Here is a 26,032-nt window from a genome sequence, read left to right as displayed (position 1 = left end):
GTGTAACCAGATAGGTAAAAATGGGTAAAGGCCAGGAAACTACAAAGGAGCCAATCAGACTGAGGGTGGGGGCAGGGCGGGGTGGGGCGGGGCGGGGCGTTAAGGGAAGGGGTGGGAAATAAAGTTTCTCTATTTCCACAGAATAAAGTGGAAGTGTAAGACTGGTGAAGACAGATAAGTGAGGAGCAGAGGGCTATTAAACCAAAATGGAACATGGATATATACATTAAAAAAAAATCCCATCTGGAAATTTGGTGGTCTATAAGTGAATTTAAAAATAAAACATTGTGCCAGGGAGTGGTGGCGCACACCTTTAATCCCAGCACTTGGGAGGCAGAGGCAGGAGTATTTCTGAATTCGAGGCCAGCCTGGTCTACAAAGTGAGTTCCAGGACAGCCAGGGCAATACAGAGAAACCCTGTCCAAAAAAAACAAAAAACAAAAAACCACACACACACACAAATAAATAAATAAAAATAAAACATTGTTTAAAAAAAAGAAAAGATAGGAAAAGAAAGAAACTCCTAAGTTTTAACACATGTACTATCACTAGTATATAGCTACACAAATAAGCACAAAACAAAAAAGACCTTGGTGAGGACCGAAAGAAGCGTTTAAATACGGAGGGAAGAAAACTTTTCCACCTAAGTCAAAATCGTCAACGGAGAATGCCTTTTGGTTTTACTGTTAGCGAAACTTCTTAGTAACTCTGAGCAGCAGAAGTTTCCTTTCCCAAATCATCTTTGTCATTTGTCTGAGCAAGCAAATACCACCCACACACGGGACACACAGCTAAGGCATGACTGTGCAAACCCGGAGTTGGAGCGAGGCTTCCTCAGTGACAGGAAAAGGCCCTCAGAAACAGCACATGACTTCCTTGTGAGATTAAACAATTTTCATCCGTTGCAAAATGCTGCATCTTTTAGGGCAAGCTCTAACAAAAAACCCTAAAGAGAGGGATTTCTTCATGAAACCTCGGCATTAACAGTCCCTGGTTGGGAGCTGTCATCCGCTCAGATGGAGCACGGAGTGCGCCGTAGATAAGCAGCTGTTAAGAGTCATTTATTATTTCCCGTGCGTAAAAATAAGAAACAAAAAGTTAAGATTTCCTTCCTTTTCATTCCTTACCGAGTCTTTTAGAGGAATGCAATCTTGTGTTTAAAGATCTAATAAATGGCCAGGTGTGGTGGCACATGCCTTTAACCCCAGCACTAAGGAAGCAAATGAGTTCAAGGCCAGCCTGATCTACGAAGTGACTTTCAGGACACCCAGAGCTGCACAGAGAAACACTATTTCGAAAAATCAAACAACAACAAAAATCTAATAAACAAACTTTGTATTAAAACTTTTAAATCAGTTCCAAACTGGGTTTTTTCAAAAATGGATCTACAAATTCATAACTGTATCACTGCAAAAAATTAATAAATTTAGAGCTTGGCATCTTCATTTGTTATTTAACACAAAAAAATATCAATAGGAATGAGTGGAAATATCTAAGGAAAACCAAGCTAAAGCATTTCTCTCTTCACCAATTAATCTAAGCTCCAGAACTGTTTTCTGTCCACCCTTCAAAGCTAAACTAATACACTACACGCGAAGCTGAGCATTTGAGGGGTGGAGCAGGAAGCTATGTCTAAAGGCTGGAGAACCTGAGAGATGGGAGTTTTGTGTCTTCCTTTTCCCTTGAATGTTTTATATAATTAGATGGATTGTGGCGCAGTGCTTTCCCTTCCGAAAACTCGAGGATGTTGTCATTTATTTTACAAACAAGGAACAAGTATAATATAGAAGCACATTACAAGCTGAGGTACTAAGCCTGTTGTAATCACAGACATGTTTCTCCTGGAGAATCAAGGTTTCATTTTATTTTATTTATTCATTTATTTTGATCCGTTCTTTGTAATGTGATCTGTCCTAGATCTTGCTACAGAGACCCAGACTCACAGAGATCCACTTGCCTCTGCCTTCCTAGTAGCAGGGTTAGAGGTATTTGCCAGTACCCCAGGGTCAAGGTTTTATTTTAAATGAAGGCAACTTCATGGTTCACATCTTCACCATAAAAGATCCAGAAATTCAGATGACCTTGGCAGATGCCTTTCCTCAGCTACACTAAGACCTTTATTAAGCTCTGCTGCAGGGTGACTTTTGCTACCCACAAGTATACTACAGTCACCATGGTATGGAGAACTGCTGACCCAAGTACAGGCTAATGTGGCAACTCTAATTGTGACTTAGTGTTTTCCTACATTTATAAGCTACGTATTGTAGCTGTAGGTTAGAAAAATGTCCTTCTTCCAAGATGTTTTTGAGTAATAAGTGGGATGGGATAAAAATTCATTGAATTGTGGGATTAAATTGGCAATTGTCCAGAGTTCTCAGACTAAGATTATCATCATCCAAATGACTTCACTGCGTTCTACTCTAATACAGTGATTTTCACACTATGATAGGAAAGTGGTGGAAGTCTGTGATAGCTAGCCAGAAGATCCAACACACACACACTCACATAAATACACACACACACACACACACACACACACACACTGCATTTATAAATATACCCAGGCACATAAACCACACATATGCAAAAAAACACATGGATTACTCTCACCTCTTATATGAAAATAAAATAAATGGGAGGTTGAAACACGAGGAACAAAAATAGCAAAAAAGAAAAAAGAAGGAGGGGGGAGAGAGGGAGATGATTTTGGTTTTTGAATCTCAGCCAGCATATACAATGAGTAGGATCTTTGTTTGTTTGTTTGTTTGTTTTGTTTTTGTTTTTGTTTTTTTGGTATTTTGAGACAGGGTTTCTCTGTGTGGCCCTGGCTGTCCTGGAACTCACTCTGTAGACCAGGCTGGCCTCGAACTCAGAAATCTGCCTGCCTCTGCCTCCCGAGTGCTGGGATTAAAGGCGTGCGCCACCACACCCAGCTGATGAGTAGGATCTTACTTTGCTGATTTCCTGGAATGCAGAAATTTTAGTTCTCAATCCAGAAGAAAAATAGATTTTTATGTAAATGGAGATGAGTCATCTGCACTGGGCAATTGAAAGCCATTATAAAACAGAATATTCAACATTCCTGTTAGGCACAACAGGCAAAAAGGTAAAAGATATTATATTATTCAGAGCGGTACATATATGTGATGATGAAACAACAATTAAGGAAACAAGACTTTTGCAAAGGGGATGATTTCCTCAGGGGAATCTGCTGCTGTCAGAGCAGGTGGGGAGACTCACAATAGTCTACTTTTTAATTTAGTTAGGTCCTTAATATATAATTATCCCTTTATGTTTATAAATGTCATATATTATATACAACATAGTATTCATTAACATGGGAGAAAATTTAAATAATTGCAAATAAATAAAAAGTACACATTGGTGTGTTTTATTTTTAATATTCTTAGCCTAATTGGCACAACTGATCTGGGATTTATTTCCTAGTCTTAGACTTTATGGAACTATCTTTTCTTATTAGAAATACCAACTTAGTAGCAGACAATACCTATGTAGATGCTAAATAACAACATTTTGAATAGAAGCCCAAAGTTACAGCAAAGACAGACGAAAGAAGATATCAAAATCTGAGTCATAAGACCAACCAATAAATTAACTTTTCATTTATTATCCCTGTAATCTTACACATGTTTCTGAGAACCTCAGTCGCTTAATTACACATGTGAGAACTGAGACTCTAACATTATTAGTGGTACTTAAGCTCTGATAGTCACGGGTGTTTAGTCACATTATTAGTGAATGTAATTTTAAAAAATAGCCACATGGAAAAAAATCAAATCAGGTTCCTATCTCACTCCTCAGACAAAGGAAAGAAATATTTGAATATAAGTTTTTAAAGCCTAGAAAGAAAATGTGAGTAATTTGTGGTTTTTAATTTTAAACAGGGCTGATAATGGATAAGACCCTATGTGGCTAGAGCCGAAAGGCTTCCTGGGGGTGCCAGGGTTTAAGAACTGAAACCAGGAAAAAAGTTCCAGGTAAAATGGGACAGTTGACTTTAACCAGAAACTTTTCTAGCCCCCATAGAAAGCTGAAACCATAAATAAAAATACCGAAATATGTAACTCTAGAGCTTATATCCTTTGCATGGCCAAAAAAAAAAAATAAAACCCCAAAAAACAAAAAACCTCATTAAAAGATTGCCAAGCAAAATTGTAGAGATTGTTCACAACATTTATGATGAACAAAGGCTAATTTTTCTCAGAAAATACACAGAGAGCGTGCAACCAATTGGAAAACAATGGAAACGCTGAGTGAAAGAAAACAAAGTCATGAATGTCTAGACAAAACATTTAAAAACATGTTGGAACAATTCTACTGGTCAGACAGAGCATGGAGATCAAATAAAACACCCAGATAGCTTCCAAAACGAAGATATGAAAAAATGATTACAGAAGCAAAGCTTAAGGCACAAGAATTCAAACAACACATTCAACAAATAGATACAATTTAGAAAACAAGCAATAATTGTGTGTGGGGAATAATAAATTTTATTCCAGTTTCTGAAACAAAATAGCCATTTGTGTCAGTTACTTGTGCCAACTGCTAATATAGACTTAGCCAAAAGAAAAAGAAAGAAAGAAAGAAAGAAAGAAAGAGAGAGAGAGAGAGAGAGAGAGAGAGAGAAGGAGGGAGGGAGAGAGAGAGGGGGGAAGGAAGGAAGGAAGGAAGGAAGGAAGGAAGGAAGGAAGGAAGGAAGGAAGGAAAGAAAGAGGGAGAGAGAGAGAGAGGGAGAGAGGGGGGAGAGTGGGAGAAACCTCTAATTGTCAAATAATCAAAGCCAGTCAATGGAGAAAAACTTGTTCCCTAACATAAGCCAAATACTGTAGACATATGTATAAATTACCCATGACCATAAGGGATAATAGCCACTGGATACATACTAAATAGTTATGCAGAATCACATATGCAAAGACATATAATAAAATGTTAAATCCAGTATTGGTTCTAATTTCTCAAGAAACTGAAAATAACCAAAATGTTAATCTGTAGAGAGCTAAATTAACTATATGTTGTGAAACAATGCATGTGAAAAGTCTTTGAAAACTATAAAATAATCATCTTTAAATGTTTTCGAATACTAACTGTGCTAAAAATGTCAGCTACTTTGTTGGACCTAATCCTCCGAAAAACTCTAGAAACTACATTAAGGATTTGCAGCAAAATCTCCTGAGTTTCCCATTAACTGACAGCTAGTTTAACGTTTTAGTTTAACGCTTTAAAAATATGATGGGAACTAACCTTGAGTGACTGCAAGCTAGCTAAGCCCGTCATCTGCCAAGTGTCTGTCTGTGGTATGGAAACTAGAGAAAAGGTCAAACTCAGACCTTTAAGAGTGTGCACCTAGGGCTCTGTTGGAGGCTATGAACTTGGCGGAAACGGTGCAGCAGAGCAGAAAGCAAGTGTGATGTCGAGAAGTCCAGAAGATCTCATGATACAAAGGATGCAGACCAAGTTAAATGGGTGATATTTTTGAAGTTTATTATTATATTATATTATTTTATATATATTATATTATATTATTATTTTTGAACTTTATTAGTTGGCAACAAGCATTTCAGTGACGGCCCTTGAGATCTGTAAGGGAAGCCATCTGAGTAGAGATGTAGGGGTGGAAACCAGTCTCAAAGGGACCTAGAGAGCAGAGATGATTGAGTACACAAAATGGAGGCTTAGACAAGAATCCTGCCCTAGATAAGATGGGAGCCATGAGACCTTGGCTTTGTTTCCTGTTCGTATCAAACTTGGGACAGAGATAGAGCAACAGCTGGTGCCTGAGTACTGAGGAAGTATCTGAGGACAGGGGAAGACCAAGTGTGCTTGAAGATAGAAAGACATAGAAGTTAATGAAGAAAGCTGTCTCGGAAAACAGGATCTTAGAGGTACTGAAAGAGTGTGAGGCAAACAGTAAAGTGGTTTCCTTTTGAAAAGGAGGAAGAAGGCATGGGATGCGTGGGATGGGAAGGATGTTTAAGCAAGTAACAGTTAAGTAGCTGACAGGGCCCTAGGCATGCTAGGATAAATGGAGCAAGGTCTCAGATGCCTTATCACTGGGAGGTTAAAGATCACATTGAAGATGAACCCATCAGAAAGGAGTTACTATCCTTTGACTGTGGAATAACAGGGATAATCCAGGCAGCATAGAGACTAAAAAAGACCTAGGGCAGAACTCTTAACTATAGCTCTATCTGTGTCACCTACTAAGATTCATGAAAGCCCAGGTGTCTTGTCCTTTGAAAGCCTGAGTGTCTCTAGCAACTTAAGCTCCTTAGGAGACTCACAGTGGCACATGTTGTTGTTGGTGTTGGTGGTAGTGGTGGTGGTGTTTCGGTTGGTTTTCTTTCTCTCTCTCTCTCTCTCTCTCTCTCTCTCTCTCTCTCTCTCTCTCTCTCTCTCTCTTTCTTTCTTTCTTTCTTTGAGACAGGGTTTACCTGTGTAGCCCTGGCTGTCCTGGAACTCATTCTGTAGACCAGGCTGGCCTTGAACTCATAGATCTGCCTGCCTCTGCCTTCTGAATGCAGGGATTAAAGCCATGTGCCACCACCACTTAGTTCTGTATGTCACAGCTTAAAAGTACTAGATTACAATAGTACCCAGGAAACAGCAAAGAAGGAACCAGTTAAGGTTTGCTTTGGGAATCAAACTCGCTAGACTTAATCATTTGGAATCTGCCAGTGTTTACCACTTCAACTTTTTTGTTGACACCTTAGAAAGGATCGTGGATGTCAAGGTTCCTGTAGCATGCAATGGATAAGTTGGACAGAAAGAGATACTTCATGATAAAGTAAGAGAATATATATATATACAGTAGTTACTAAATACATTAAAACTGCATGAACACACCCAGATCAAAAAGATATTTTTACTGAGTCACCACATTGTCTCAGATAAGTATCCTGAATACACTCCCAGGTTTACCAATGTCGATGGGGGTGGGGCTGGGGGCGGATTCTGCTCTCCTCGATTGCTACAGTTCCCTTCCCCTTCCTTTGCTGCCTGACTTCTAGAATGAGTGGCTGGGGCTCTCAGCATCGATTTTCCTCCCACTTATTTCCCCAGCAGTAGCTGCAACCTGACTGCTCCCCCGCCTTCTACTCAAACTGCAATCTCGAGGTCACCCTCATCTTTATAGGCAAATTGGGGCTTTGAGGCAGTATCTGTGCACCTGGGTTGCTTGGCTGGGTTTTTAGATTGGGGAAGTTAGAATTAAAATGGAATTATTGGTATTAACTATTTCATTTTTAAAAAATCAAATAAAGTAAATAAAGTCAGAAGGTTATGATGGGCAGGAATATCATGCTTATGTGTGGTAAAAAAATTAAATTAAATTAAATTAAATTAAAAATAGAAAAAAAAAAGAACTGTAAAACCATACATAAGGTCACTGCTACCTTACACAGAAAACAAGACAATTACCCAACAACTATGGGAAAATATGGACAGAGCCCACTCATGTCATGATTCCTTACAGGCAATGATGATAGTTTGAAAGCATCCTGTGTAATCCTTCTCTTTCCACCTTTAAAAACTTCCCTTGCCAAAACCTCTTTGTATACACACATAGTTGACGATGACACATACTGCCAGTGTGGAGCAACTCCTAAATATATTTACTAATCTTTGGGGCATCTCTCCCTGGTTGCTCTCTAAGTTAACAACACACATGGTCACTTTCTCCTTCTGAAGCCCCTTTCTTCACCTCCACCACAATGCCTACGTGTTTCTTCTCTGTCTCCTTCCCATCCTACTCCAATACCCTCTCTGTAAGCTACCTTTCTCCTTGGGCATCTTGGTGTGGGTATTCTCCCAAAAGTCAGGGCTCCTTTATGTTAGTTAGTTAGTTAGTTAGTTAGTTAGCTAGTTAGTTAGTTTTGTTTTTGTTTTTGTTTTGAGATAGCACAGCTCTAGCTATTCTAGAACTCACTCAGTAGACCAGGCTGGCCTCGAACTCAGAAATCTGCATGCCTCTGCCTCCTGCAAGCTAAGATCAAAGGCATGCACCACCACCCAGCCACCTCTATTTTAAAAAACGTTTTGTTTATTTGCTTGCTTGTTTGAGACAGGCTCTAACTATGTAGCCTTGGTGGAGCATACCACCTCCCTCACGGGCCTAAATGCAGAGACTGAAGGTATGCATCACCATCCATAGATAGGTCCTTTGTAAACTACTCTCTCCTCAGTATCTTCTCCCCTCATCCTTTCCACCTTCCAGAATTTCTGCTAAATCTCCACACTTCCTCACCCCCGTTCTACCTGAGCTCTCTGTGTGTATCATGGAGACTGTTCCACCAGCCCCAGAGAGCTCTTCTCACAGCCCTTACTCTGTCATCACCACCTGATGCCCTGACAAGATCAGATTTGCCGGTTACACTTTTATGCCATCCTGTAATTTTCCTACATATTTTATGTTCTTTAATTATTTGCGAGAATTTGTGTAACATCTATCCTCCCTACCAGATTCTAAGCTCCAAATAAGTGGAGTCTATGGCTGTCTTTTTGAAGTGCTGGGGTTTAGTTTAAACCCTTGTACATGGTAGACCAGTGCCCTGCCACTGAACTACATCCCCAGCCCTGCTACATCTTTCTTCATCAAGTATCACCAGTACAAAGCACAGTACTGACACATGGCCAAACACTCCCTTGCTTACTCGTCGTTCAAATGACCAAGCCTCATTTTGGCTGTGACTTATTTTTCCTAAACAGGAATCTCAAGCCTCTAATTGTTCTTGTTTCTCTCTTAAATGTGACTCTTCTTTCCCGTGCATCGCCTCTAAAACCTTCCATACACAGAGAGACTCTTGCTCAGCTCTTTCCCTTCTATTGTTGGTCCCACAGAGCCATTCCAACTAATTCATCCACTGAAAGATTAGGCGACATTATTGGCAGTTCCTTGAACATGGCTAGTTTCCACATACAAGATGGGAGAATTTAATACAGAAGTGTCTTGAGTCCTTTCTGTCTAAAAATTCTTAATCTCCTAATATTATCATGCCTATTTGTTTCATAAGTGAGGAAATCATGTCTAATGAAGTTAAGTAATTTCTTACAGGTGAAAATACCACAGTTAGTCAGATTAAATGTGGCCAAACCCCAGCAATATGAACAAAATGTCGTAAACAGGCCTAGAAGATCGGAGATTAAATTCAGAGAAATGATGTAAGAGACCGGCTGACTCCCCATTAGAGATTTTTTTGGGTGTTAAAGGGGAGGGGAGATCAATATCAACCCATAATTCTACACATCCCCAGCAAATATATGCTTTGGTAATGAAAGTAAAATAAATATTTCAGACATAAATAGTTAACTCTTCATATAAAAGAAAACTGGGAGAACTTCTTAACCGCTAAAAGTAAAATAAAAACTAAAGTGATAGAACTGATTTGGAGAATAATACCAGATAGAGGCTCAGAATTTCATGAAGGGATGCAGAACATAGGAGGCAGCAACTCTAGCATGTATCAAGAATGTGCCTCCCAGAATCCCCGCCAGGGATAGCCCTTGCTCCTATGACTGAGAGCAGTAAGTAGACAGCCTTCATTTTTCAGAGACTTCAAAGGACGGTTTGGTTTCTTTGCTGAAGATCAAGCCCTTCCCCAGGCCGCCCACCTAACAACTGAATATGGCAGAGATATAAATGACCAGTGTTCTGATCAGTGAAATCTCTCAAAACTCCAGCTTACTCGGCTCCCCACTGTGCCCAATGACAGTGGTGACCGAGATGCAGGAATGTCTGTACACAAAACCCCAATCTAAGTCTGACTCCACACCACACTAAGTGCTGATGACCACAGCATCAACAGTTCAGAGCAGCAGAGATGCTTAAAGAAAATCGCTTCTTCCTAAATGGAAGAACTGCCAGTTGTGTCTCCGTGCTGGCACTTCTCTAGGGCACTTCCCCTAAACACACACAAGATTGTGTTCTCAGAACAAATGGAGCCTAGCTTTTCAGACATGCAAGGCATCTAAATTTTAGGTATGAAAACCTTGAAATCTTTGCTTAGCGTCAACGCATGAATGACATCAGTTCTTGGGGAAGAATGAAATGAGTAGATCATAGTCAACTCTCATAAAAACTTCATGTATTTGTGATATCTATTGTTTCTTAATGTGATGGATGTTGACTGCTTCTTAGGGAGTATTAGCATCACTCAGTCCAAAGCTACATGACACCCTCCGGCCTGCTCTCTAGACCCAGTCAGGAGCTAGCAAATCAAGGGAGAGGACACAAAAGCTCGCTGTGCACTGATAACATTTTAACGACTGCATAGATTAATTCTTCAGTCACAATAGAAAGTCAGATGATCACTGGATGGCTTTGTTGGGTAGCAACATCAGCTTACATTCACCTGGTCATACTGAGAAGTTAGTTTATCACAGTGAGTACCTTCATTGATTCCACCTTGTTCTAGCCATTTTGAGCTGGCCTCACCTAATCTAAGATCTGTATCAACTAATTTCTCAAGCTCAGAACATTTCTTTCCTTCTAGTTAAGGCTAAGCATAGTCCCTGTAGGTGATATTGTCTCCTTTCCCATCTCTTCCTAGAACTTGCTCGCTGTTACACAGAGATAGTTATGGCTCCCCAGACTGAAGACAAACATTTCTAGTGCTTCATCTCTCATTTGCCCGTCTGTCTTGCCTTTGAGGGAACATCTGCTTTCTATATGGTGCGCAAACTCTAGATCTTTCTGTTCTCCCCAGGGTGGATAGGCATGTCCATCCTTCATGTCCTTCCTCTACAGTTCCCTTCGCAGCCACGAATGCCATAGCACAGAACCTTCTACTACTTCAACTCCTAATTCAAGCTTTCCAAAGTGTGACTGCCAATCAACAGGATCCCTCTGTCACATTCTCCAAAACTACTGCCTGAGATTATTGCTTCTCCTTACAAGCTAATAGACGGCCTCACCATCAACTGCACAATATCCATATTCTCTCCCTGTTAACGAGCCTCAGAAAGCAGCCTCATCCTTTATTATATTATTATTATTATTATTATTATTATTATTATTATTATTTAGCACATTGTTCGTGCAAGCTGGATCTCATTGTCTCACAGAACCTCCGGGTCTCTCTGTTCGGTGACACACCCTGCCTCCCAGTTTCCTTCTCTATCTATCTTCTTTATCTGTCTGCCAAAACATGTGGGTCAGGGCCCACTCTTCTATAACACTCTGTCTCAAACACCCCCCCAAAAAAACTAACATTCTCAACACACTATGGTTTTAATATTCCTCACATTTTTTACTTCAATATTTTCTGACTTACAATGTTCCTTAAGGATTTCTTTTTTTTTTCATCTCCCTCATTTAGATTGCTGGGAACTTTTAGTCAGCATTCTTGCACATGAGACACACACACACACACACACACACCTCTTAGTATTCTTATTCGCCAGAATCTTGAACATTAATGTCCAAAGGAAAACACACCTATGTGTTATGCTAACTGGCAAATGTATAGTTAGCACAAACTTTAAAAAGGAAGAAAGGGGTTAAATCGATGAGGCCTGTTCCTTGCTTTTCTGATGTGGCATTTAATCTCTATAGGGCTCAGTGTGTCTCCTCCTGTTGGTACCTGCCCCCTAGTGGAAGGCAAGGAAAATGAGTCAAAATTCTTTTAGGGAAGAAAACAGTAGAGGATTGTTGGTTCCTTTTTCTTGTTAGCAACTCATATTGGCAAAACCAGCAACTTCAATAAAAGGTGGGGTGATCTCAATCAGGACATGAAACTATAATTTGAACATAAGAACTTTGAAGACAATGGGACAAAATAAGGAGAAAGAAAAGCCACAGTCTGTGAACATGGAGGTCGTTCAGCCACGCACAAGATTAGATTCTTGTTAACTTCCCCTCGGGTGCTTTATTAAATAAACACCACAGGGTTTGAAGTTTAAAGTAAAATTTAAAAGTAAATAGGCAAAACAAGAGCATTCTATCTATCACTCACCCTGATGCCCTGCCCTCTCTCCTGTGCGAATGGATCTTACACAGAGGGAGCTACTCCTGTCGGCAGCAGCACTAAGCGAAGCCATAAAGTCTCAGCCCTGGCTGGCTTTCAACTCACAATCCTAAGTCATTCTTGGTGAACTTGTCATGTCAAAGCATGTGTATAAAGAAGTAATTTACTGATTGGCATTCTAAACGTTTGATGATTTTCTGATGCCAGCTTGGATTTCAGAGACTTGGAGAACGTAGTGTCTCCAATGCACGCCTTTAATCCCAGCACTTGGAAGGCAGAGGCAGGTGGGTTTCTGAGTTCAAGGCCAGCCTGGTCTACAAAGTGAGTTCCAGGACAGCCAGGGCTATACAGAGAACCCCTATCTGGGGGAGGGGGGGTGGGGGGGGGAGGACCTTTCAGCTTTCAAAATTCAAACTCTGCTATGTTTCCATTTTGTTGCTTTTTTGTCTGATCTACTAATACACAACCTGACACAACCTGACTGGGCTTTCCCTGTCAAATTGATCCTGCACAGACTTTAAAGGCTTTCTAGAGAAGCCCAACTACTGAAAGACTCAGGACACTCCCCCCCCCTTCAAATTATAAACAAATAATTAGCTTAGCGTTTTCAGCTGTGCTACAATGGGTGCCTCTCAGTGAAAAGCAATCCGGGTAAACTGCACACTCCAATGTTTTGTGGTGCTTATGGAAATAAGTACTGCGGACAAAGCACTTCACCGCCCTAAGCTTAGGTTCTAGCTATGTGAAACGGAGCTTTCTTCCATCCTGACCTCAATGGCTTGCTATGCACATCAAAAAGAACAGATAACTGAAAATTCTCAGCAGAAGGGTGCAGTGGTGGATCATAGTTATCTTACGTGTGCTCACCAGTAAGACTATCATGTGATGTTCTCTTTCTGGAAGATAGACCAAAATGTGATTTTTAAAGGAATTCTGGTGAAAGGAAAGAAATACCGTGTCTCCTTTAAATTGTTAAACTATACATTTCAGAGCTAAGTCTGTTGTTCCCTCGTAGCTACTGCAGCTACTAAAAGTGAAACATGAAAAAGCCTCCTACACGAACTCCCACCACCCTTCTACAGTGAAATCAGGACACCCGCACGGTAGCCCCAAATTCTATTGAACTCCTACAAAACTGCAGACATTGAGGCGTGCACCTCCTGATTCAGAAAGTGACTCCTGTAGCCCACATATCTTCAAGATAAAGGCAAATATACATCACAGATACACCAGTGTAACTGTATGTGTAAAGCCTGCAGTCACGAAAAGTGTCAGGAAAAAAAAAAAAAGATACGTTCCCAACTTACACTGTTGGCGAGGGAGACCAGAGATGATAGCTGGTTGTTGGTTTGGTTTTTGGTTTTTGGTTTTCCCCAAGAAGAAGATACAGAGACCCCCATGTCATTTTGATTGCTATGAATATGTGTTTAATTTATCCTGACCTGTCCTGAAGGGGGAGGGGAGATGAGGAAGCGACAGTGGAGGACATTATAGAACACAAAGCAAAAATAAATCAGACAAAGCAGAAAGTAGAGGTGACAAGGTAACCCATATCTGGAGCAACCCTTATCTCTACAACAGAAATTGGCTTGCGTTACCCAGCGAAAAGGGACAAGGCTTAAATGCTGCGCAGAACAGGTCTCTCCTCCCTTAGTCATTCTCCCCACCCACACCCCCCAAAAAATTTCAGACTCACCAGCCACAAAGACCCCCCATATTAAGAGCACTGCTAGGGCAGAAGTTCTCCAAAAGCAAAACATTTCGGTTTTCTGGTTTTCCGCCGCTCACTCGGTACTTTTTCTCCTCAGAGGTAAGGGAGCAGCAGTGACCATAACCCGGATCCCTCTTCTCTCGGGTTGGCTTCTGCGTGGTAGCGCACCTCTTAACCCATCCGCAGGGAGCAGCCCCGTCCTGCCTGCCAACTCCTTCCACTCGCGTGCTTTAGTCTGGCTTGGAAGAGAAGAAACTTCTCTGGGACTTGACACAGCAATGGATTTCCTGTGCAGAACCGTGAAGCAAAGACAGAGGAAGCTGACTGAGTGGGTTACTTTCAGCCCATTGGCTCTTTCTCTTCTCCTGCTGCTCACAGATAAACTGTACAGTAAGGCTCTGAACATGCCCAAGACAGATGGATGTGTCTAAACCTCCATTCAAAACTGAAGAGGGTTATCGATCGATTTTCGCCGCGTGCTTGTAAATTTCCTAACCACAATGAATTTCTGGAAAGTTCTCCAATATAATAATAATAATAATAATAATAATAATAATAATAATAATAATAGTGTGTATACCCTTCCTCAGTCTTTAATGCAGAATAAATATTTCTACTTGAAAATGCCATGGTGAGATTACTATCTAGTCTGGAACCCCACACATAATGCTGGGAGCATCAAATGCGTTTTTCTATTATTTTCTATTATTTCTATTATTACCCTAACAATCCCAAAATGAGAGGCTTAAACACAGCACTAATGCACTGCCCGGGAGTCAAAAGTCTGAACGTCATGATATGGGATTAAAATCAAGGCGTAGCCAGGCCTTTGCTTCTTCTGGAGACACGACCTTTTCCAGCACCCAGATGTCTCTGCGCTCTAGCCTGCGGCCATCGGACATCATTCTAACCTGTGTTCCATTGCCATAGCTGATCGCCTGATGATGACCCTTCTGCCTTCCTCTTACAAGGTCCTTTGCGATTAATTTGTCCAATGAGCATTGTCTGTTCATCCGAAGATCCTTAATTTAATTACATTCACATAGTCCCTTTTGCCACATCAGTGAACGTTCAGTCGCAGACCTCTGTGGGAGGCTCAGTACTGAATTTCCATTCTCTTTGACTTTCGAGGAGTTAGGTTGTTGTAGTCACAGATAACCGCCTTTGAGTTGTCATAGATCTGAGAGTCTAACTTCCCAGAAAAATTCTGTGTAATGTTACTAGTTAGTATAAACTTAGATTACAGTTGAGAAGAAGGAAAAAAAAAAAAAAAACCAAAAAACCTCTGTGGTAAGAATTTCCTACCCCTGAGCAAAATGCTCCAGGAAGAGGAAGAAAACATTGTCAACAGGAAAAAAAGATAAAACAGCACGAATTTTCAAAGTTAGCAATTCCCTCTTCCCTCTTGCCAAACATTAAACTCTATATATTACCCTCCTCCACCTCTCAAGCTTTCTCAGTGCACCATTCTGATTCAAAGGAACAAGGAGATAAGATCCTTAAGAGAAAGAAAGACTTGAAGACATGTCATTTAAATTTAAATACTGTTTTTCCATCACAAGAAGCTGTTGACACTGTAGGTTCTGAGGACAATCTGAGCAGTGCTTAATTCTCTGCCAAGCAACCTCAATGATACTGGTTCATTTTCTTAGCTGTGTCTGTATTTCTTTTCTATTTGATATTATAATGGCATGAGCTTTTGTCCATGTCATCAAAAAGTTTTGATGATCAGGGGAGCGAAATGGCTTAGTAGGTAAAGGTGTTTGCCACACAAGCCTGTAGACCTGATTGCAGTCCCCAGCAACTACATCAAAGTAGAGTGAGATAACATAGCCAGCCTTCACATTTGTACGATGGCATGTACATGTACACACACAAACATACACACACACACACACACAGCAGAGAGAGAACAAATTCTTTAATTTTGTTTTTCTTTTTTTTTTTATTCTTCTCTTCATTATTTATTTTTGAGATGGGATGGACTCAAACTTTCTGTGTATCCACGGATAACTGGGAACTCCTGGTTCTCCTGTCTTCACCTCCCCAATGCTGAGATTATACTGTGCCATGTGCTACCACAGTTAGTTTATGTGGTCCTGGGGATGAACCCATGGTTTCATGCATACTAGGCAAGACACTATAAATTGAGCCACATTCACAGCCTCGAAATTGTTTTAATTACTTTTGTTTTAAGTTACTTTCATTTGTTTTAATGATATAAAACAAACAATGATAAAAAACGAAAAAAACAAAAAAAAAATTGAAGCTAAGCTTCAGAGACCTTCTAAGTGTCCAATCAAAGGATTTCATGCTTGCCAATGGCCTGGCTGAGTTCTTCAGGTTCAGCTCCCATCCCCTCACAGCCCTGCCCCTCACAGCCCCACCCACCCCTTCAAGCAGTGATCTTTCAGACTCTCTCCTTGTGTGCTCATCTGAGAACAAATCACAGTCTTTAACCAGCTGTGTAAGAGTTGACTCAGTAACTTCCACACCATGGAGTTCATAAAGTAGGCTCACCAAGAGTCTACTTTGTCTCTCTACTTCTTCACACCTTCTGCCCTCAAGTCCCACAACCCAACTTTCCCAAGCCCCACCTTCTCTTCTTAAGGAGAACAGGTATTTACATTAAGGCCCCAGAAGCTTACTACCACTTCAGTTCTCTCTGAAGATGTACAACGAACATGACCACTATAAGAGAGGCACGTGTGCATCTTGTAAACGCTTCTCTCTGAAAAATCTCAAGGTCCTAGTTTCTCCCTGTGTCTACTTTTTGGTACCCGATCCCAGAAACCAGGACAGAAGAATGAAGAGAGATCAAGAGAGAGAAATTGCTCAAGCAGAAACACAAACCCTCCATCTTTCTCTCACTGTTATCTATTAAGAATAGAGGAATTTGTGGGCAAAAGAAAATAAAATCCAGAATGGGGTGGTGTAGATTTGAAAACATGAAACAGAATGGAATAGTGTAGATCAAGGCCAATAGTGTGGTTGCCAAAAGCTAAAGGCTTAGCAAGTTAGCTAAAGCCCCTTTAAACTGTGACAACCACAAACGTGTACCTTTGGTTTACTCAAAAAATTACGTATCTATCTTCAATGCTATTCAAGTGAACAACTTCTGCTCAGGAGTACTCCTCAATCTGGAAGGGCCCAGGATGCACTTCAGTGTCAAGTGTCTGCCCAGCCCTGAGAAGAAGGATGCAGCTGATGCACTATATATGTGTCTACCTTCACATCCTATCATTACGCTGGTATTTATCTTGACAAATTTTACTTCTACTGACACTATGTCATCATTTACATATACTATGGGTATGCATGTATGCATACATTTATATATTATACATTTACATGTCTATTATATAAGAGCTAACCATTTTGTTATAATTTTACAAATTATGCACAAAATAGACATGAATGTATCAAAACAAAGTATGAGTAATATCCAACAAGTAGCATGTGCCCTAGTTAGTGTGGTAGCACCCTTTGCATACATAGAGAAACTTTAGTGATGCTTTATTTGTTGCTAAGAATCAGTTCTAGATCTTACTGATCATGGTCACAGTAAATAACACTTGCTAAGCCCTTACGCTTAACATCCAAAGTCGAGCCCTCCTAAGTATTACCCTATTTCATTCTCTCCACAGCCTTGTGTAGAATAATATCTTTAGTATTCCCATTTTACATTTTCCCTTTCTTAGACAAAAAAAAAACAAACAAACAAAAAAAAACCAACAACAACAACAAAAACCTAGGTGAAATTTCCAAAGACACACGTAACACATGACAGAAGCAGGAATGAGATCTAAGAAACTAATTTGTAGTTAGACCTTAGCCAGTTAGACTGTCCTTTTCTTTCCCCTTTCTGATTCTCTGTCTTGTCTACAATACATCTTCCACTGAGTTGTCATCTGCCAATTATGTTTCTCTTTCAATTTCACACACTTACCATTTCGTTGAGTTGTGATGTCTTTGTTGCTGTTTTGTGTATGGTTCTTTAGTAAATGAGCCATGTGCCTAGTTTACATTTATTAATATTGCTCTCTGCTGCCCACTGCAGACAATTTTGTGAAATCAATATAAATGCTTTCAAACTTGTATTTGATAAGTTCAGTTAAAGGTTTCACTTTGTGATTTTTGAGGACAATGTATGCTAACATACTAAGCACTTGCACACTTAACTAATATCTTCTATGAATTTATTTTAAATTAAGGGGCCAGGCATAGTGGTGTATGCTTTTAACCCCCTAGAATTTGGGAGGCAGAGGCAAGTTGATCTCTATGAGTCTGAGGCCAGCCTGATCCACATAGCAAGCTCAGGACAGCCAGGACTATATAGAGAGGCCTTGTCACTTATCTTAAAGACAACAACAAAAAATTACAAATGATTACTTAATGGCTAGTGTGGTTGTCATGGCCATTAGATGTGTCGTTTAAAAGAGTAATAATAACTCTTCTGAATTGCTGGGCAGATTTAGACAAACAGTATAAAGAAACTGATACAATAGAGACCCTTTGCCTTGTTTCAAGAAAAGCTGAAGATTGCCATTGTTGAGTACTGAGCAAAGGAAACTGTAAGCCATCATTTGTAATAATGAAGGGATAAAGGAAAACAGTGGAACGAATGGACTCGAATCACTTCATAAGACTCGGGTAATCTCATACAGAATGCTAGGGCATAAGTCATCCTTTAGAATATCTTCTATTGGCCTCAAATGACCAGGTTTAAAGCTGCACACCCAATCACAAGAGATGGCTCCAGGAAGATGTGGGTGAGACAGTTCGCAAAAAATACCTGAACTGTGGGCAATGCCATCAAACCTGAAATAGCAAAGCCATTTACTGCAAGGGATAACATGGTCCCTTGCAGTGTCGGCCATGTTGATAAATACTGGAAAATAATCAGATCCAATTCTGGACTCAGGAACCTTGCTTTCAGTGCTACCAACTATATTTGTGCTCCCAGGAGCCAAAAAAATGAGAAATCTTGTTGAAAATACAATATTGAATGTGCAGAGACACAGCGAATGATAGAGCAGAGACAGAAGGAATGACTAACCAGTGACTGGCCCAACTTGCATGGGCAAGAACAAATCCCTGACACTACTAATGATATTGTGTTATGTTAGTATAGCTGTCCTCTGAAAAGCTCCAACCAGTAGCCAATGGAAACATGGAAACAAATCCAGAGACCCACAGCCAGACATTAGATGGAGCTAGGGGAGTGATATGGAAGAGTTGGGGAAAGGATTGAGGGACCTAAAGAGAACAGGGACTCCACAGGAAGGACAACCATGCCAACTAACCTAGGCCCTTTGGGGCTCCAAGAGGCCAAACCACCAATCAAAGAGTAAGCATGGGATGGACCTAGGACCACCCCCCAAAAGTAGCAGATGTGCAGCTTGATCTTCATGTGGGTTCCCCAATAACGAGTGGGGGCTTTTCCTGACTCTGTTGCCTATCTGGGAGGGAGGGGAGGTACTGGGGGTACTGACATTGGGATGTAAAGTCAATAAAAAAATAATTTTTAAAAGAAAGAAAATATAATCTCGAAGTATTATTCTGCATTATTTCCTAATTAAAGCAGTTTCTACTCGTGGGTGGCAATTGGGAAGTTCAGAAAAAAACAGAAGTCAAATGGGAAAAAAAAAGATGAAAATTGCTGTCACATATCTCTGCTAAAAAGTAACAACATAGCAAAACACTCTGAAGTCAAACAGACAATGATCATCTGACCGCCAAAAATTACTAAGGCAGAAGAGTTGAAACAGAATACACCAAGGGCGATTATCTTAAATGTCTCAGATAGTATTCAATTAATAAATAAATAAATTCCATGTGGCCTTCTAATGAAATAATATAAAACATGAAAACCGCTACAGACACAAAAACTGGTATTTCCCACAATTCATTTGAATTTCATTGGCTCAAGATTTCTCAAGGGAATGATAGATGTTCTAGGGAACTGTGGTGGTTTTAGTCTCCCAGTAGGTTAAGAATGTTGCCTTCAAGCTATACATAGCTAAGCATGCTGTATTTTGTAATATAATGTTTTTAGTGACTAAGTGATCGTTTTAAATGGTTAGAATCCAGTGCAGTAAATGTAGAATTTGAGAAAATCATGAGCTCCCCCCTTTTTTGAAGTAGTTGTTAAAACTTTCCTAACATTGCTCACATCAACCCTCCTTAGTTCAATCTTCAGTTCTGTCACTTAAGGTTTTTTCTGGCCTAGGATGTCTATTGGATTCTTAAAAAAAAAAAAAAAAAAAAAAAAAAAAAAAAAAAAAAAATCTTGTCATGCCAAGCGATGGCGGCACATGCCTTTAACCTTAACACTCTGTAGGAGGAAGCAGGTGGATCTCTGAGTTCTAGGCCAGCCTGGTCTACTGAGCAGGTTTCAAGATAGCCAGAACTATAGATAGATAGATAGATAGATAGATAGATAGATAGATAGATAGATAGATAGATAAATGTCTTTATGATTCTTTCAGTGAAGTCTTGTCTCAAGTGGCTGGCACTGTACTATTTTGGTTTTGTAGACATTCTTGTAGAAAATTTAGAGGTAATTTGCGTCCCTGTGTGATTTTTATCTTCCTCTGGAAATTATTTTCATGTACTTCTTCCAGGAATCTTCATCCTGGGATATGGCTAAGAGTAGAGGGTGGCATCCTGTGACTCAAAGCAAGATCAAGCCTAGGAGAGGTGAGGTTCTGTTGTCCACTCAGCCCTACCTCACCCTATTCTCCCCAATTCAAGGGGCTGAAGGCAACATGGTTAGATTTTCAATTAGCTCTTGTAGTTCACTAAGCAAACATCACCAGGTAAAAGTTACCATGTCAAGCATGCCTGTCTCTCTCTCTCTCTCTCTCTCTCTCTCTCTCTCTCTCTCTCCCTTCCTTTTTTTTCTTTTGGACCTTACCCAGAGAATTCATCATTACCTGACCAGCTCTCTTACCTGCCAGCATATTTTATTACTATTATGATGTCCAACTTTTCTACTTGTCTTCAGTTGGAAGGGCTGATCTATCACCGTCATCGCGCAGAAGTCCCTTTCCTTGATTCCATACGTTCCCTCATCCTTATGCATCAGCAAGTCACCTCCTTTTCTTCTTTAGCACATTCCCTGAACTTGACCATTTCATCCAATCTCCCTTGAGCTATATTAGGAAAATGAAGATAAAGCTCTACATTCAAATGCATGGTTTTTGAAAGACAAAGTCTGTGCCACTTAACTTGTAGACTTCATAAATAAAACAAAAATAAATAAATAGATAGGTAAGGTAGGTAGGTAGATAGATAGATAGATAGATAGATAGATAGATAGATAGATAGATAGATAGATAAAACAAAAAGAGTAGACAGCACACCTTCAAGAATCCCTTGCATTTCACAGCTGAACTGTTTCAGCACAAGCTTCTTCAGTGTGCTCTGTTACCAGTACTCACCTAGTTTGATCATTTGTAGCGGGTATTAATATTAACAAACTATACATGAAATATTAGAATTTTACAAGCCCAAAGTTCTACATGTAGATGTTTTTCCTTAAAATAGTTTGTTACATTAACATCTAAGTTTCGTTTCTGTGACTTTTTCTACTAATGATCTTCATTGAGTGCTTCAGTTCACTTTTAATTTAATAGACAGTATTGATAATAATTTTGGGCTGATTTAACATGATTCAAAAGTGTATCTAGGGGAGTTTTAATTAAAAATACTATTATGATTATCTCGGCGTTGGGAAAAAGAAGAAGTAAGGACCGTGGCACTGTTGAAAATGTTTAGAGTTTTAAATGTTCCCTATCAAGAAAAGGAGGTAGATAAGATCTTTTTCAAACTTAGTGTTAATGTATTTTACTTGGCTGAACATAATAAAAGCAAACCCACAAGAAATAATTCCCTGCTTGTAATGATTTTACCCTGACAGTAAACAGAGCAGCTGAAACTGATCTCCAGATTGTGAGATAGCAACTTTGGTGAAAATGGACCTGGAATGAGGTAGAACCATGGTTGGCCTAGAAACCTTGACGGTGCAAATTCAGAACACCAGAAGCAATGGCAGAGGGCCCACAAGCAGCCGTGCCTCGTCTTCAAATAGAAGTCACTCTTTTATTATACGTTGCGTTTATTTTTTGCGAGTATAATTACGTCATTTCCCCCTTCCCTTCTGTCCTCTAACCAAGTGGTTCTCAATCTTCCTAATGTTGCAACCCTTTAATGCAGTTCCTCAAGCTGGGGTGACTGCCAACCATGAATTATTTTTTTCTTGCTACTTCATAACTGCAATTTTGCTACCGTTATGAATTGTAATGTAAATATCCATGGTTGTCAATGGTCTTAGGGGACCTTTGTGAAAGGGTCATGACCCACAGATTGAGAACTGGTGCTCCAACCCCTCCTATATATTCCCTCACTTTTTCAAGTCCATACCCTCTTGCTCTTCATTGTTGCATATGTTAAACACATAATAAATATTTTATATACATAATACATGCATATATGTACACACACACATATTCCTAAATACATAATAGAACCTTCTCAGTCCATATAATGTTACTTGTATGTATATTTTCAGGGCTGACCATTTGGTATTGGATAACCAATTGGAGTGCTCTTTCCTGGAGAAGACTATTTCTCCCACTCCCAGCATTCCTTAGTGGCCTGAAGTTTTCTGTCTATGGTTGAGGAGTCCTAGCCTTTCCCCATCTCTTGTTCAGGCCGTGTTGAGGCAGAGAAGTCACTTTCCTTTTTGTTTTTCTTCCCCTTTTATTGAGAATACATTTTCCTCACATAATATATTATAATTATGGTTTCTCTATATATACTCCTCCCAGTTACTCCCCACCTCCCGTCTCATCCAGATCCACCCCATTTCTATCTCTCATTAGAACACAAGCAGGCTTCTAAAGGACAATAATAAAGTATAATATAATAAGACAAAACCAAATCTAGCATATCGGAATAGGACAAAGTAAGCAAATAAAAGAGCCAAAGAGAAGGCACAAGAAACAGATAGAACGGAGACCAAGTCATTCATATGTTCAGGAATCCCATAAAAACACTAAAAAACATGGAAACACATGTGTACACAAAGGGCCTTGTCTTAGTTAGGGCTTCTATTGCTGTGACGAGACACCATGACCAAAAATCAAGGTAGGGAGGAAAGGGCTTATTTAGCTTATACTTTATAATCTGTCATTGGAGGAAGTCAGAACAGGAGCCCAAGCAGGGCTAGAACCCAGAGGCAGGAGCTGATGCAGAGGCCAGGGAGGAGTGCTGCTTACTGGCTTCCTTTCCCAGGCTTGCTCAGCCTGACTTCTTATAGAACCCAGGACAACCATCCCAGGGATGGCACCACCAAACGGGCCTTTCCTCACTGGTCAGGAATTGAGAAAATGCTGTACAGCTGAATCTCATGGAGGCATTTCCTCAAGAGACGCTCCTTTCTCTGTGATGACTCTAGTTGTGTCAAGTTGACACACACAACCAGCCAGTACAACTGGACCCTTGTCAATTTGACAGACACACACACACACACACACACAAAAGCACAACAAAGTTACAACCCTTACTTTTTTATTCATCCCAAGGTTCTAAATAACTTTTAAAGTCCCACAGTCTTTACAAATTCAAACACATTAAAATTTCATGCCTTTTAAAATACTCAAACTCCTTTAAAATCCAAAGTCTTTTACAATTCAAAGTCTCTTAACTGTCGGTTCCAGTAAAATACTTTCTTACTTCAAGAGGGAAAAATCAAAGCACTGTCACAATTAAGTCAAAGTAAAATCAAACTCTAACTACCCAATTTTTGGAATCCATTCAGAGTCTTCTGAACTCCTCCAAAGGACTTCGGTCATTTCTCCAGCTCTGCCCTCTGTAGCACACAGCCTGTCTTCTAAGCTCTAGCTGCCTCCACTCCACTGCTGTTGCTGTTTGTTCTTGGTGGTCATCTGATCGTACTGGCATCTCCAAAATGCTGGGGTCCTCTGCTCCAACCAGGCTGCACCTTCACAAATAGCTTCTCATGGGATCTCTTTATACGATCTCTTGGTATAGCTTCTCTGTGCTCTTAGAAAATACTTCCTAGAAGATTTCACCTAAGTGATGCTGGTCTTTTCTTAATCACCATAATTTCTTAGTTCTAGCTAGCCAGCATCAACTGTTCCAGTAATCTAAAAGTTTCACTTTAGTAATTCTGGTATCTTGTTAATCACAGCTGTTTTCGGCTCCAGCAAACAAGAACCACAGAATCTTGAATCAAAATAGCAATGCCCCTAAAAGACTCAACTTCTCTGCATGACAATTTGAGTCCTGGGCCTTCAACTGCCACTGAGTCTGCACCTTCACCCATGGTCTCTCCTGGCCTCTCAGAGTGTCAAGCCTCAGCTGATCCCCATATCCTTCATGTCCTCAAAACCAGTGCCAAGTCCAACTGCCAACACGAGGTACAAGCTTGACTGTCTCTGGAATACCGCTTCTCTGTGCTCTTAGAAAATAATTCCTAGAAGATTTCACCTAAGTGATACTCGTTTTTTCTTAATCACCATGATTTCTTAGCTCCAGCTGCCCAACATCAATTGTTCCAATAATCTAAAAGTTTCATTTTAATAGTTCTGACATCTTGTTAATCATAGCTCATTGTTCAGCCCCAGCAAACAAGAACAACAGAACCTTACATCAAAATAGCTATGGCCCCCAAAAGACTCTTTCATCTTCCCTCTGAAACTTTACAAACCAGGCCTTCATCTTCTGCACTGCTCTCAACGTTCTTATCTTCCAAGCTCCTACAGAACATCCCACAGAGCCTTTAACACTCAGTGGCTCTCCTAGTCCAACGTTTCAAAGTCTTTCCACAATAATTTTTTTTCAAAAGAAAGAAAGAAAAGGAGAGCCTTGAGATGACATTATGAGACAAAGAACCTCCAAAAAATGCCATTCAGTTCGTTGGCCATTGGCCATCTACTGCTGGGCATGTAGCCTGCCCTATCCTGAAGGGTAGTTTGCTTCCCCATTCAGAATCCCCTGGAGAAAACTAAATTTTCATTTGCAAGGGGATATCAATTGGAGACAACTTCTGGATTAGGAGTAGGGCTGGGTGTCCATTCTCTTTTCACGTCTAGGGCCCCATATAGTCCCTGTGCCTGCTTCTTGGTGTCTTTGAATTCATATGTGCATCAATCATGTTGATCTAAATTTAGAGAGCCTTATTTTCTTGGTGTTCTCCATCATGCCTGGCTCTTACATTCTTTCTACCACCTCCTTTGCAGGGTGCCCTGAGTCCTGCTGGAGCCATCCCATCTACAAGCAAGTGTTCCAAGATCTAGCACTCTCTACATACTGTCTGGCTGTGGATCTTTGTATTTCTTTATGATAGCTGAGCACGGTGCTGATCTATGAGCATAGCAGAATGTATAGGAGTCATTTTATCGCTACGTTTTGTTTTGAGTTTTGGTTTTGGTTGGGTTTTCTTAGAAACTTGGTATTTGGTTTTATCCTTGGACCCTGGGCTATCTAGTCTTGGGTTCTTGGTCATTCAAGCAGTGTCAAATATGTGCTCGATCTCATGGAGTGGGCTTCATGTCAAATCTGATTTTGGTCGGTTGTTCCCACAGCTTTGCACCAGAATATCTTGCAAGCGGGATAGATTGTAGATCAAAGATTTTGTGGCTGGATTGGTGTGCATGTTTCTCTTTTGGTAGAATGCAGCGTCCCTTCCTGTACCAAAGATGCTAGCACGTACTGAGGTAGGCTTTATGTAGGCACGAGCTCAACTCCTCCACGTTCAATGAGTTGTGTGGGTGTTGTCTTCAGCCATGGGCCCTTGATGACAGTTTGTGGAGAGCAGACTATAGTCTTGGCAACAGCTTTGTTTGTTTGGAGTTCCCTTGGGGCCCCTTTAGCCAACAATTTAATTAAATGTAACTCGATCTTGATACTGAAACTTCATTTGGTGACAAAAGTTGTCCATCTGGGGCTGTATCCCCTGTTATTTGGCAATTTCATTTGGTTCATTTTCATACATGTATATATTTTAGGAAGCTTCTACTGTATTCGGTTTCTATGCTGTCTCTCCCACTATCTCCCTCCTCATCCTTCTCTTCCACCCCCCTCCTCCTCATTCAGTCCTCCTGTTTCTGCCCCCCCCCCATCCATCCATAACTATCTATTCTATTTTCATTTCCTAGGGAGATCTGTCAATCCCCGCCTAGTCCCTTTCTCTATACCTAACCTCTATGGTTCTATAGATTGTCACTTTCTTAATACAAGTACCTCCATCCTGGGCATAGAATGCCTTGGTAAATACTTTAGGAAGAAGAAATATGGATTTAGCTTACAG

The 26,032-nt window shown here is 40.3% G+C and overlaps 1 protein-coding gene across 1 annotated transcript in view; it reads right to left on the bottom strand.

Moving 5' to 3' along the window:
* Cd200r1 (CD200 receptor 1) overlaps nt 1-14,014 on the bottom strand; it is a 29,242-nt gene extending 15,228 nt beyond the window's left edge. The window contains exon 1 of the mRNA NM_021325.3: nt 13,678-14,014. Coding sequence (NP_067300.1) covers nt 13,678-13,741 — 64 coding nt within the window. The 5' untranslated portion in view covers nt 13,742-14,014. The remainder of the gene's footprint in view (nt 1-13,677) is intronic.
* Nucleotides 14,015-26,032: the final 12,018 nt, after the last annotated feature.

The sequence above is a fragment of the Mus musculus genome, chromosome 16, assembly GCF_000001635.26.
Source record: "Mus musculus strain C57BL/6J chromosome 16, GRCm38.p6 C57BL/6J".
Classification (NCBI taxonomy): Eukaryota; Metazoa; Chordata; class Mammalia; order Rodentia; family Muridae; genus Mus; species Mus musculus.
Note: the sequence above shows the minus strand (reverse complement) of the source record. Positions and strands in the feature narration are given on the sequence as shown.